The 12500-nt window shown below is 34.2% G+C and overlaps 17 protein-coding genes and 2 non-coding genes across 20 annotated transcripts in view. All coding sequences in view use genetic code 11, as the record gives it.

Annotated features, from left to right (window-relative positions):
• The first annotated feature begins 83 nt into the window (after positions 1-83).
• On the top strand, positions 84-1553 carry accD. The gene has a single exon. The coding sequence runs from the start codon at positions 84-86 to the stop codon at positions 1551-1553; it is 1470 nt and encodes a 489-aa protein (YP_009560759.1).
• A 421-nt stretch (positions 1554-1974) lies between these two features.
• On the top strand, positions 1975-2085 carry psaI. Its single transcript has one exon. The coding sequence runs from the start codon at positions 1975-1977 to the stop codon at positions 2083-2085; it is 111 nt and encodes a 36-aa protein (YP_009560760.1).
• Positions 2086-2490: 405 nt separating this feature from the next.
• On the top strand, positions 2491-3045 carry ycf4. The gene has a single exon. It carries the CDS (start codon positions 2491-2493, stop codon positions 3043-3045), a length of 555 nt encoding a protein of 184 aa, YP_009560761.1.
• Positions 3046-3556: 511 nt separating this feature from the next.
• cemA lies at positions 3557-4246 on the top strand. The gene has a single exon. It carries the CDS (start codon positions 3557-3559, stop codon positions 4244-4246), a length of 690 nt encoding a protein of 229 aa, YP_009560762.1.
• Positions 4247-4496: 250 nt separating this feature from the next.
• On the top strand, positions 4497-5459 carry petA. The gene has a single exon. It carries the CDS (start codon positions 4497-4499, stop codon positions 5457-5459), a length of 963 nt encoding a protein of 320 aa, YP_009560763.1.
• A 953-nt stretch (positions 5460-6412) lies between these two features.
• Positions 6413-6535, bottom strand: psbJ. The gene has a single exon. The coding sequence runs from the start codon at positions 6533-6535 to the stop codon at positions 6413-6415; it is 123 nt and encodes a 40-aa protein (YP_009560764.1).
• Positions 6536-6667: 132 nt separating this feature from the next.
• psbL lies at positions 6668-6784 on the bottom strand. Its single transcript has one exon. It carries the CDS (start codon positions 6782-6784, stop codon positions 6668-6670), a length of 117 nt encoding a protein of 38 aa, YP_009560765.1.
• A 22-nt stretch (positions 6785-6806) lies between these two features.
• On the bottom strand, positions 6807-6926 carry psbF. Its single transcript has one exon. It carries the CDS (start codon positions 6924-6926, stop codon positions 6807-6809), a length of 120 nt encoding a protein of 39 aa, YP_009560766.1.
• Positions 6927-6935: 9 nt separating this feature from the next.
• Positions 6936-7187, bottom strand: psbE. The gene has a single exon. The coding sequence runs from the start codon at positions 7185-7187 to the stop codon at positions 6936-6938; it is 252 nt and encodes an 83-aa protein (YP_009560767.1).
• Positions 7188-8116: 929 nt separating this feature from the next.
• petL lies at positions 8117-8212 on the top strand. Its single transcript has one exon. It carries the CDS (start codon positions 8117-8119, stop codon positions 8210-8212), a length of 96 nt encoding a protein of 31 aa, YP_009560768.1.
• A 152-nt stretch (positions 8213-8364) lies between these two features.
• Positions 8365-8478, top strand: petG. The gene has a single exon. It carries the CDS (start codon positions 8365-8367, stop codon positions 8476-8478), a length of 114 nt encoding a protein of 37 aa, YP_009560769.1.
• A 129-nt stretch (positions 8479-8607) lies between these two features.
• trnW-CCA lies at positions 8608-8681 on the bottom strand. Its single transcript has one exon. It is a non-coding gene; the product is annotated as a tRNA-Trp (tRNA).
• Positions 8682-8813: 132 nt separating this feature from the next.
• On the bottom strand, positions 8814-8889 carry trnP-UGG. Its single transcript has one exon. It is a non-coding gene; the product is annotated as a tRNA-Pro (tRNA).
• A 381-nt stretch (positions 8890-9270) lies between these two features.
• psaJ lies at positions 9271-9399 on the top strand. The gene has a single exon. The coding sequence runs from the start codon at positions 9271-9273 to the stop codon at positions 9397-9399; it is 129 nt and encodes a 42-aa protein (YP_009560770.1).
• A 468-nt stretch (positions 9400-9867) lies between these two features.
• On the top strand, positions 9868-10068 carry rpl33 (ribosomal protein L33). The gene has a single exon. It carries the CDS (start codon positions 9868-9870, stop codon positions 10066-10068), a length of 201 nt encoding a protein of 66 aa, YP_009560771.1.
• A 192-nt stretch (positions 10069-10260) lies between these two features.
• On the top strand, positions 10261-10566 carry rps18 (ribosomal protein S18). The gene has a single exon. The coding sequence runs from the start codon at positions 10261-10263 to the stop codon at positions 10564-10566; it is 306 nt and encodes a 101-aa protein (YP_009560772.1).
• Positions 10567-10795: 229 nt separating this feature from the next.
• rpl20 (ribosomal protein L20) lies at positions 10796-11182 on the bottom strand. The gene has a single exon. The coding sequence runs from the start codon at positions 11180-11182 to the stop codon at positions 10796-10798; it is 387 nt and encodes a 128-aa protein (YP_009560773.1).
• Positions 11183-11953: 771 nt separating this feature from the next.
• rps12 (ribosomal protein S12) lies at positions 11954-12067 on the bottom strand (one part of a trans-spliced gene, as the record gives it; the record has 2 gene entries for this part). Coding sequences YP_009560774.1 and YP_009560730.1 both cover positions 11954-12067 — 114 coding nt within the window.
• A 146-nt stretch (positions 12068-12213) lies between these two features.
• Positions 12214-12500, bottom strand: part of clpP — a 2064-nt gene continuing 1777 nt past the window's right edge. The window contains exon 3 of the mRNA in view: positions 12214-12444. Within this exon, the coding sequence (YP_009560775.1) occupies positions 12214-12444 (231 nt within the window). The remainder of the gene's footprint in view (positions 12445-12500) is intronic.

Consider the following 12500-nt stretch of genomic DNA (forward strand, 5'->3'; position numbering starts at 1 on the left):
TCAAATAAATAAATAATTTTTCATCGAATGACTATTCATCTATTGTATTTTCATGCAAAGCAAATAGGGGGCAAGAAAACTCTATGGAAAGACGGTGGTTCAATTCAATACTATTTAAGAAAGAGTTCGAACACAGGTGTGGTCTAAGTAAATCAACGGGCGGTCTTGGTCCTATTGAAAATACCAGTGAAAGTGAAGATCCGAATAGAAATGATATGAAGAAAAATAGTCATATTTGGGGTAGTCATGACAATTCTAGTTACAGCAATGTTGATTATTTATTCGGCGTCAAGGACATTCGGAATTTCACCTCTGATGAAACTTTTTTAGTTATGGATAGGAATGGGAACAGTTATTCCATATATTTTGATATTGAAAATCATATTTTCGAGATTGATAGTGGTCATTTTTTTCAGAGTGAACTAGAAAGTTCTTTTTCTAGTTATTGGAATTTTAGTTATCTAAATAATGGATCTAATAATGACGATCCTCGCGATGATCATTACATGGATGATACTCAATATAGTTGGAATAATCACATTAATAGTTGTATTGACATTTATCTTGAGTCTCAAATCTTTAATGATACGTACATTGTAAGTGGTAGTGACAATTCCAGTAACAGTTACATTTCTCGTTCCGTTTGTGGTGAAAGTAAGGGGTCCGATATAAGTACCAGCACGAATGGTAGCACTATAATAGAAAGTTCCAATGATCTGGATGTAACTCAAAAATACAGACATTTGTGGGTTCAATGTGAAAATTGTTATGGATTAAATTATAAGAAAATTTTAAAATCAAAACTGAATCTTTGTGAACAATGTGGATATCATTTGAAAATGAGTAGTTCAGATAGAATCGAACTTTCGATCGATCCGGAAACTTGGGATGCTATGGATGAAGACATGGTTTCTTTGGATCCCATTGAATTTCATTCGGAAGAGGAGCCTTATAAAGATCGTATCGATTCTTATCAACGAAAGACAGGATTAACTGAAGCCGTTCAAACAGGCATAGGCCAATTAAACGGTATTCCCATAGCACTTGGGGTTATGGATTTTCAGTTTATGGGGGGTAGTATGGGATCCGTGGTTGGGGAGAAAATAACCCGTTTGATTGAGTACGCTACTAACAAATTTCTCCCTCTTATTATAGTATGTGCTTCCGGGGGGGCGCGTATGCAAGAGGGAAGTTTGAGTTTAATGCAAATGGCTAAAATTTCTTCTGCTTTATATGATTATCAATCAAATAAAAAGTTATTCTATGTACCAATTCTTACATCTCCTACTACAGGGGGGGTGACTGCGAGTTTTGGTATGTTGGGAGATATCATTATTGCCGAACCCAATGCCTATATTGCATTTGCGGGTAAAAGAGTAATTGAACAAACATTGAATAAAACAGTACCTGAGGGTTCACAGGCGGCTGAATATTTATTCCAGAAGGGCTTATTCGATCTAATCGTACCACGTAATCTTTTAAAAAGCGTTCTGAGTGAGTTATTTCAGCTCCACGCTTTCTTTCCTTTGAATCAAAATTCAATAGAGCATTAAGTTCCTTTTTTATTTGTAGCAAACAAGTAGTTAGTTTATCAGAATCCAAGTAAAACAAATCTGAATGGGGTTTCTTTGTTGACATAAGATCTAAATTGTAAAAAGAAATCAAAAGTTGCGGATAACCCCTTTTTATCTATATTCTTGATTACTAATTCAGTTAAGAGGCCTTTATCGACAAGAAAAATAGTGAATTCTTATTTTCGTTAAATATGTATATATAATCCACCTAGAATATAGAAACTATAGATATGATATATGCTTTTGTACCTTCTATACTCACTTAGATATATACTTAGATTTATACTAATTAAACTTTGAATTCTAATTATTTAATTCTTAATAAGATAAGATATCTTTATAATATATATATATAAATTAATAATAACAGGTACAAATAGTAAATTGAGGTATCCTTTATATGACAACTTTCGACTTTCCCTCTGTTTTGGTGCCTTTAGTAGGCTTAGTATTTCCGGCAATGGCAATGGCTTCTTTATTTCTTCATGTTCAAAAAAATAAGACTGTTTAGATATGATGGGCCCAACTCTGATCCATTTTTTTTTCAAAACAAAGACTTGTATCATAACGCAGATACCTATTTAGTGTAAGAAGGTATAACATGCGGCGCTTCCGTCGAAAAAGGGGCTCTTTGGCTTGTAGAAAGATGATATGGGGGTAAAGGAATTCTATCTAAAGGAATTCTATCTATTTGAAAAAATCTCAGGATCGCTGGATGGCTGAACTGTAAAATCGGCACATCTATATGTATATTGATGGGATCATACGAAGGGTATGTTTTTATTTTATATCTAACCAATTTGATAAATTACTCTTAAAGGTTCACATCAAACTAGTACTAGTTGATGAGAGTTACTTCGGAAACAAAAAGTCTAGGGTATTCTCTCAATTCCAATAAAACGAAACCAGATCAAGTATGAGTTGTCGATCAGAACATATATGGATACAACCTATAACGGGGTCGCGAAAAACAAGTAATTTCTGCTGGGCCATTATCCTTTTTTTAGGTTCATTAGGATTCTTATTGGTTGGAACTTCCAGTTATCTTGGGAGAAACTTGATATCTTTATTTCCGTCTCAGCAAATCCTTTTTTTTCCACAAGGGATTGTGATGTCTTTCTATGGGATCGCGGGTCTCTTTATTAGCTCCTATTTGTGGTGCACAATTTCGTGGAATGTAGGGGGTGGTTATGATCGATTCGATAGAAAAGAAGGAATGGTGTGTATTTTTCGTTGGGGATTCCCTGGAAAAAATCGTCGCATCTTCCTCCGATTTCTTATAAAGGATATTCAGTCCGTCAGAATAGAAGTTAAAGAGGGTATTTATGCTCGCCGTGTCCTTTATATGGATATCAGGGGCCAGGGGGCCATTCCCTTGACTCGTACTGATGAGAATGTTACTCCGCGGGAAATCGAACAAAAAGCTGCCGAATTGGCCTATTTCTTGCGTGTACCGATTGAAGTATTTTGAGAAATGAGCTGAGAGAGTGAATGCTTTTTCAGCAGGAAGGAAAAACTAAAGAATCCCCCTTTTCTATACCATACTATTTTCTATCAAAGCAGTTCGAAATACATAAATTTTTTTATTCCGGACTCTGCGTAGTCAGTGAAAATTTTTAAAAATAAAAGATATTTGATATAATGATAGAAAAGAATATTCATTACCTAAATAAAGCAGTTCTTTCAGGCAGTCATTGATTCGTCGAAAAGGGGGATACTTGCTTCGAATTTTACCAATTATACTATATCTGGAAACAATAGAATTTTGTTAACTCTTTGAATTCGAAGTGGATTCTTAATCTATTTCTGTATTCTTTCTACATTCAAAGACTAACTCCGAAATAACAAATAAAAAACAAAACAGTGAATAGATTCATAAGTTCGACCCTTTGTAATCGAACTCATGCATGAGAGAAATATTGGATGGCGTAGAGTCAACTAATGAGGTCGGTTCATTAAAAATTCATAGACGAAATGAAAAAATGTCAAAAAAGAAAGCATTCAACCCTCTTTTATATCTTGCATCTATAGTATTTTTGCCCTGGTGGATTTCTCTCTCATTTAATAAAAGTCTGGAATCTTGGGTTACTTATTGGTGGAATACTAGGCAATCTGAAATTTTTTTGAATGATATTCAAGAAAAAAATATTATAGAAAAATTCATAGAATTGGAGGAAATCCTTCTTTTGGAGGAAATGATCAAGGAATACTCGGAAACACATCTACAAAACCTTCGTATAGGAATCCACAAAGAAACGCTCCAATTAATCAAGATACACAATGAGGATCATATCCATACGATTTTGCACTTCTCGACAAATATAATATGTTTCGTTATTCTAAGTGGTTATTCAATTTTGGGTAATAAAGAACTTGTTATTCTTAACTCTTGGGCTCAGGAATTCCTATATAACTTAAGTGACACAATAAAGGCTTTTTCTATTCTTTTATTAACAGATTTATGTATCGGATTCCATTCGCCCCATGGTTGGGAACTAATGATTGGCTTTGTCTACAAAGATTTTGGATTTGCTCATAATGATCAAATTATATCTGGTCTTGTTTCTACTTTTCCAGTCATTCTAGATACTCTATTTAAATTTTGGATTTTTCGTTATTTAAATCGTGTTTCTCCGTCCCTTGTAGTGATTTATCATTCAATGAATGATTAAAAAAGGATCTACTAATATTATATTAATCCAATTCAATTCTAACGTTTCTTACTTTGTAGTTGTACAGAAGCAAAGCATGTAAAATCATACTTACTCTTTCTATTTATACCCATCCCAAAGATTTATTCTATATATTATTTATATTTATTCCAGTAAAATTATTCCAGTAAATAGCAGAATTGCGGATAGGGAACTAGGTTAGCGACCTACCAAATTTATTGTAGACATTTTTGGGCTCAATGGTTGGACCATGCAAACTAGAAAGACTTTTTCTTGGATAAAGGAACAAATTACTCGATCCATTTCCGTATCGCTCATGATATATATCATAACCCGGCCATCCATTTCAAGTGCATATCCCATTTTTGCACAGCAGGGTTATGAAAATCCGCGAGAAGCGACTGGTCGTATTGTATGTGCCAACTGCCATTTAGCTAATAAGCCCGTGGATATTGAAGTTCCACAAACGGTACTTCCAGATACTGTATTTGAAGCAGTTGTTCGAATCCCTTATGATATGCAACTAAAACAAGTTCTTGCTAATGGTAAAAAGGGTGCTTTGAATGTAGGGGCTGTTCTTATTTTACCAGAGGGTTTTGAATTAGCTCCTGCCGATCGGATTTCCCCCGAGCTAAAAGAAAAGATAGGCAATCTGTCTTTTCAGAGCTATCGCCCCAATAAAAAAAATATTCTTGTGATAGGCCCTGTTCCTGGTCAGAAATATAGTGAAATAACCTTTCCGATCCTTTCCCCGGACCCCGCTACTACGAAAGAGGTTCACTTCTTAAAATATCCTATATATGTAGGCGGAAACAGGGGAAGGGGCCAGATTTATCCCGACGGGAGCAAAAGTAACAATACAGTTTATAATGCTACATCAGCAGGTATAGTAGGTAAAATAATACGAAAAGAAAAAGGGGGTTACGAAATAACCATAGCGGATGCATCGGATGGACGTCAAGTGGTTGATATTATCCCTCCAGGGCCAGAACTTCTTGTTTCAGAAGGCGAATCTATCAAATTGGATCAACCGTTGACGAGTAATCCTAATGTGGGCGGATTTGGTCAGGGAGATGCAGAAATAGTACTTCAAGATCCCTTACGTGTCCAAGGCCTTTTGTTCTTCTTGGCATCTGTTATTTTGGCACAAATCTTTTTGGTTCTTAAAAAGAAACAGTTCGAGAAGGTTCAATTGTCAGAAATGAATTTCTAGACTCGCGGATTTATCGACATTGAGCTCATAACGTAAAAAGAACAAAAATTTTTTTGACGACTCTTTATGATAAAAAATGGACATTATGAAAAGCCTTTTGCTTTTTTATACTCATTTTATTTTATATTTTATACGAGATGTCGGGAATTCCTTGTACTGCATTCCTAGTCATAGTATGTAGATTGTGAAGAAGACTTTTTACTTTTTTTGATTATAAAATTGGGGTGGTATGACTATGTTACTATTATCACATTTCAATATCATAAAATGCATTAAGAGTATTTTAGATTCTAATCGAATGAAATTCGACTAGATACTAGACATAAGTAAGCGGGGAATAGAACATATAAATGCGTGGAACACAAAATTATAGGGATGATTATTCATCTTCCTAGTATTCGACACAAGAAAAGGAATTTTCCACATCTCTTTCTTGTGTCGAAAGAAAAAAGGTTCTTTATCCTGTTCGTCAAAGATTACTAGTCTAAGTTTTTAATTAAAAAAAAAATATCAGAACTTTTTTAGATATATTACATAAATTATTTAATATAAAATAAAATAGAATAGTGGGCAAACAAAAGAGAGGGAGGTTTATTGAGTAAATAGAACTTCTTCAATAAAGTTATAAAAATTTCCATTTTTGATGAGATACAAAAAAAATACTAAGGTTTTATTATTATTTGAGGATAGTATGTCATCTAGGAAATCGAGTGATTTCTTCTAACTTTACTTTGAAAGTATCGATAGATACTATCGAGCAACGGGCGGATGGATCAATGAACTGCATTTTTCAAAAACATCATCAGAAAAATGGAATGGGGTTTTGCCATTTAGGCGAAAAATATTCTAATTCTTAAGAACTCAACGGTATTCCCTGTATGGTTTGAGGGGGTAGGTCCCGTTGAGTTCTTACGCTTTCATGGCTATAATTTATAACTCAATTCATCTGATTACTACAGAGATGAACCCAATCCAGAATATGAACCATAAAAGAAAATACCTATTAAACCGATCACAAGAATACCAGCTACAGTACCTATTATCCAAAGAGGAATCCTTCCAGTAGTATCAGCCATTTACCCCACTTCCCTCCACATTTCATCAAGTGGTCATGCTAGAGACATAAACAGTCATGGATAATTATGAGATGAGAGCCTTCCGAATGGGCTAAGAGAGAGTGCCTATAATTATTATTCTCCTTTGTTTTATTAATTGAAGAAATAATTGGAAAATAAAACAGCAAGTACAAAAATGAGTAATAACCCCCAGTAGAGGCTGGTACGATTCAATTCAACATTTTGTTCGTTCGGGTTTGATTGTGTCATAGCTCTATAATTCGGATTAGGTTTATCGTTGGATGAACTGCATTGCTGATATTGACCCCAAAAAAGAAACGGTAGGTACAGCTAGGCCGTGAACAGCCAACCATCGCACTGTAAAAATTGGATAGGTTCGATCTATGGTCATTGGGGCCTCCTAAAAAGATCTACTAAATTCATCGAGTTGTTCCAAAGGATCAAAACGGCCAGTTATTAATGGAATTCCTTGTCGGTTCTCTGTGAAATACTCGTTTGGCCGAGGGCTTCCAAACACATCGTACGCTAAACCGGTACTGACGAATAACCAACCCGCAATGAATAGGGAAGGTATAGTAATGCTATGAATGACCCAGTAGCGAATACTGGTAATAATATCAGCAAAAGAACGTTCTCCTGTGCTTCCAGACATGCTGAGCTCCACATATTCTTGTACAGTCAAAGGGGGATCGATTCCGTAAAAGATTAGATCAGTCAATTTCCATTGACTAAAACTAAATCTTTGTTGAGATCGTCAATATTGTACCGAGGGCGTCTTTAGAGTATACCGAATCAGTATAGCTATCCTTCTTCTGACACAGCAACGCACTTTCAATCATTATCGAAAGGAAGTACTCAAAAAATTATTTCTTACTTTACTTGTTGCTTGTCATTGTACACTGACAAGCAACAAGTAAAGTAAGAAAGAGTAGTACATCGTATTCGATGAAAGAAAGATAACAAAGAAAGAAAATAATAAAAAATTGTAATCAACCCTTTTGATGCATACATTGTTGTATTAGATCGAGATCAAAAGATTCTTTCTTGACCTAACTACAAGAACGAGTTTTTATAATAGAATACGGAAAGATAAAATGTATAACGTAAAACAGAAAAGATAATAGAAATTACTAACCTGGTTGGACCAAAATAAATATTTTATCTTTTTTATAAGGTTTACGTTGGCTCTAAAATATAAATAGGATTCGAGACAATAAAAAAGTATTCTTCTATTCTTCCAGAATGTAATCATTTTAAACAGAATGTAATCATTTTAAAAATGAAAAAGGTTTCATTTTTGAGTGAAGTTCCACGGCCCAGTTCTTTTTATTAGTTTATATAAGTTTTCCCTAAGAGTTGCTCAATGAATCGGTTGATTGAAATCGCGGGATGGGTAGATGTGGTAACTGATGAATCAATTGGTTTTTATACGCCTGTCACTTTATCTTTGTTAGTACCGTCTATAATGATAGATGAATCAAAATTTTTTAATATCCCCGATTTTTTGAAAAAGGAAACTTAGGTAAGTGCTTTTTTATAAACATATATGGACAAAAAGAACATATTTCATTTAGCTCCTTCATGCCTACTATAACTAGTTATTTTGGTTTTCTACTAGCGGCTTTAACGGTAACCTCAGCTCTATTTATTGGTCTGAGCAAGATACGACTTATCTGAAATTAATATTTGAAATGCACAATTCATAAAAAGAAATCTTTCGATAGGATTCCGTATAAATTGCAAATTATTGGTCATTGAGATTCATGGTAATTCAGATTAATATTTAGGTAGAGATATTACCTCCTTTTTCTCCTTTCAAATAAATTGCAATGATTGAAGTTTTTCTATTTGGAATCGTGTTAGGTTTAATTCCTGTTACTTTGGCTGGATTATTCGTAACTGCATATTTACAATATAGGCGTGGTGATCAATCGGACCTTTGATTAATTACTATCGTTTTTTTTGATTGACCTCCTACTTTCTTTAATACAAAGGAGGTCAAATTCAGGTTGCGGTTCAAGTTAGTGAAGCTCTTTCAGTCTAATTTTATCTAATAAAAATAAGGACGAAATCACGCTCTGTAGGATTTGAACCTACGACATCGGGTTTTGGAGACCCGCGTTCTACCGAACTGAACTAAGAGCGCTTTCTTATCAGAAAAGAGAAGACTGTAAAGACACTTTTTTTAACCCCAGTTTAATGAACGATTATATAATAATATTGGATATTAAAATCGATCTTAATTAATCCCTCGTTACTGCTCAACGAAGAAGTAATAGGTAGGGATGACAGGATTTGAACCTGTGACATTTTGTACCCAAAACAAACGCGCTACCAAGCTGCGCTACATCCCTCCAATTGGTCTACAGTGTCATTGTATAGAATTCCTGTTTTGTTTTCCACATCGTTATTTCCTCCATTGATATATACAATTTATATGGGCATTTCGTCTTTTTGGTCCCATTTAACATATAATAATAGTAAAAGAAAAGTCTTATATACGTATGAAATACGGAACGGAACCTGTCGTAAAAATAAATGAGTAGTTTTCGGGAATGCTTGGGAAGAGAGGAACGTTTTTTTATGTTTTAAGAAAAAATTTTATTTACTGGATAGTTGTACATTTCAATTTAAATTAGGGATTCCGTGTACAAGGTTCTTAACTGCATATGCATCTGATCATATATGTATTACCATATTTTAGATTACAATAAAAAAAGGAAGGAGATTTTTCAATGCGAGATCTAAAAACATATCTTTCCGTGGCACCGGTATTAAGTACTCTATGGTTCGGGTCTTTAGCAGGTCTATTGATAGAGATTAATCGTTTTTTCCCAGATGCGTTGACATTCCCCTTTTTTTGATTCTAGTTATTGATACGGTACCAAATAACGGAGATTTGAGATACAATTAAATATTTGTGACTAATCCTTTGCCCCCTTTTTCTCTTTTTTCCTTTTATAATAAGAGGGAGGAAAGAGAAAAAAAGAACAGGTGTATTCAACAGCTTCGAGACTTGGGTTCAAGTTTGAATTAAATAAATTATTCATATTTTTTTCAATCATCAAAACTAGGGATGGAGGTAGAATAAACAGGGTGGGGCCTAGATCTAGGACAAGACTCTTATACAAGGTACTTAAATGTAAATGAAATACTGTGATTTGAATTTGCAATAAAGTTTAGAAATTTTTTTAGTATATTGATATTGATTGCAGTGAAATTTTTAATAATTGGATTTCAAGTTAATAACTTCTATTTATCCTTCCTTCCTTCTTCTTCGTTTCGGATCGAAAATAGAAGAGTTGAGTAAATAAAAAATCCAAAGGAGGTTCATGGCCAAGGGGAAAGATGCCCGAATAACGGTTATTTTGGAATGTACCAGTTGTGTTCGAAACGGTGTTAATAAGGTATCAACGGGTATTTCCAGATATATTACTGAAAAGAATCGTCACAACACGCCTAATCGATTGGAATTGAGAAAATTCTGTCCATTTTGTTACAAACATATGATTCATGGGGAGATAAAGAAATAGATCGAATCGAGCACATGTATGTAACCCTTCCAAGGAAGGGTAAAAATGACATTCTATATAGAACATAGTGAAATATTCTATATATAACATATAACATAATTAAATATAAACAAACCAAATCCTATTTATTCTAATTCATTTTAGATCCGACCGTAATAGGATTTTCGGGATAAGGACTAAACTAAACAAACCATGGATAAATCCAAGCGGCCTCTTCTTAAATCCAAGCGATCTTTTCGTAGGCGTTTGCCCCCGATTCAATCGGGGGATCGAATTGATTATAGAAACATGAGTTTAATTAGTCGATTTATTAGCGAACAAGGAAAAATATTATCTAGACGGGTGAATAGATTGACCTTGAAACAACAACGATTAATTACTATTGCTATAAAACAAGCTCGTATTTTATCTTTGTTACCTTTTCTGAATAATGAGAAACAGTTTGAAAGAACCGAGTCGACCACCAGAACTGCGGGTCTTCGATCCAGAAATAAATAGGTTTACTCTTTCTTCACTTGACTAAAAAAAAAGTAAAATCCGAACTCAAACGCAGATTGATGTTTTGTTCGAAAAATATAGATTGAATTGTCGTGTCGTAAGAAAAAAAGAATCGGGCAAGAATAAAGATTTTTTTTTGAGTGTGTTCATTCAGTTTTATTATTTTTTATCATATTTAATATTTATTTTGACTTTACCCTCCCGGAGTTCATTCTCCGGGGAACTCCGTTTAAATTATTCCGGTGGATTCTTTCCAATCTACTTCTTTTATGATCTCATTGGAAATCATATAAAGACAATTTTTATTCGATATAGCTATTTGTGCAAGTATTTTACGATTAAGAAGCACCTGTTTCTTATATAGGTCGTGTATTAATCTACTATAACTATAGGATACCCCTATTTCCCGAATTACTGCGTTTATTCGAGTGATCCACAAACGGCGAAAATTTCTCTTTTGCTTATCCCTATCCCGATGCGACGAAACCAAAGCTCTTATTTTCTGTTGAGTAATTGTTCTAGTAAGTCTTGAATGAGCCCCTCGAAAGCTTGATGCAAATAAACGAATTTTTGTTCTACGTCTCCGAGCTATATTTCCCCGTCTAATTCTGGTCATTGAATAAATGAAACTTTGACGAATAACTAATAGATTTCCTTTCTTTCAGTTATTCTTTTTCCCTTTCCTAGTCTATTAATAACAAAGCTTTTTTCCAATGTATAAACTAAAAATTCCAATGACTTTGGCTACTATAACCTTCCCGACCACTATTTTTCTTTTTTCTAGACATTTCACTTCGAAATAAGAATTTTAATTTTACTAGGTATCAAAATAAAATATAATAAATAAAAAATATAAATGGATAAAGAAATAGTGGCTTCCTTCGTTTATATGGTTACTTCTTAAACGGTGAGGTTTTCTCTATACACCGGAGCCTTTACTTTATTTAATCGATGTTATTGGTAACTTGTATAATTCACATTCTTTGGCTCTACCCATAAATTATCCAGTAATAGGTCTTTCACGATTAGATCTACTTACACAGTAACGGTATTTAATTATGAAAGTTGGCTGGGTAGCTAACCCTGTTAGTCCGTTCTTGCAAAAGGGGCCTAAGTTTTATGTTTTTATTTTTAAGTAGGATTTTCTCCGCTTAATGGATAACCATTTGCTACCAATGGAGAATTGCTTCTCATCTTAAATTGAGGTGATTGGATTTGCACCAATGGAAACCATAAATTTCATACACAATAGAATGGATAGATTTTTTTTATACTGAAATGAACGGACTTCTTTTTAAATTCTATCCTATTCCCCGGTACTGATCATTGATACTAGAAAAGGTTTTCTTTCTTTTTTCTCCCAGCTCATGATCTGAACGAGTCGCACATACACCCTAGTACATGTTCCTCGACGCTGAGGGCATCCCCGAAGCGCGGGGGATTTTGTGACATTTCTGATTGGCTGTCTTGTATTTCTAATAAGTTGTTTAATAGTTGGCATGTTGAATCATATCATATAAATAATGGGCTGGTTTAGATCGATCCTAACCTGATGATTTTTAATTACTTCTATTTAATTTTCTAGTAAATTCAGCAAAAATAGAAAATAGGAAATCGAGAATTTGCGCGAAAAAAAATCCGGGCTTTTCACTCAACCACCGCTACAACATCAACAATTCCATAAGCTTGGGCTTCTGTTGCTGACATAAAAACATCTCTTTCCATGTCTTCGGAGACAACCCATAAGGGTTTGTCCGTTCTTTGTACATAAACCCTTGTGAGGGTTTCACGCAGTTTTAGCAGCTCTTCCGCTTCCAGGATAAATTCTCCCGTTTGTGCCTCATAAAAAGAACTAGCAGGTTGATGAATCATTACCCTGATGGTATAACAAAAGAGGGGTTCCTCTATTTTGCATGATGAATAGAAAAGAAAGA

Source organism: Apium graveolens, chloroplast (assembly GCF_009905375.1).
Source record: "Apium graveolens chloroplast, complete genome".
Taxonomy (NCBI): Eukaryota; Viridiplantae; Streptophyta; class Magnoliopsida; order Apiales; family Apiaceae; genus Apium; species Apium graveolens.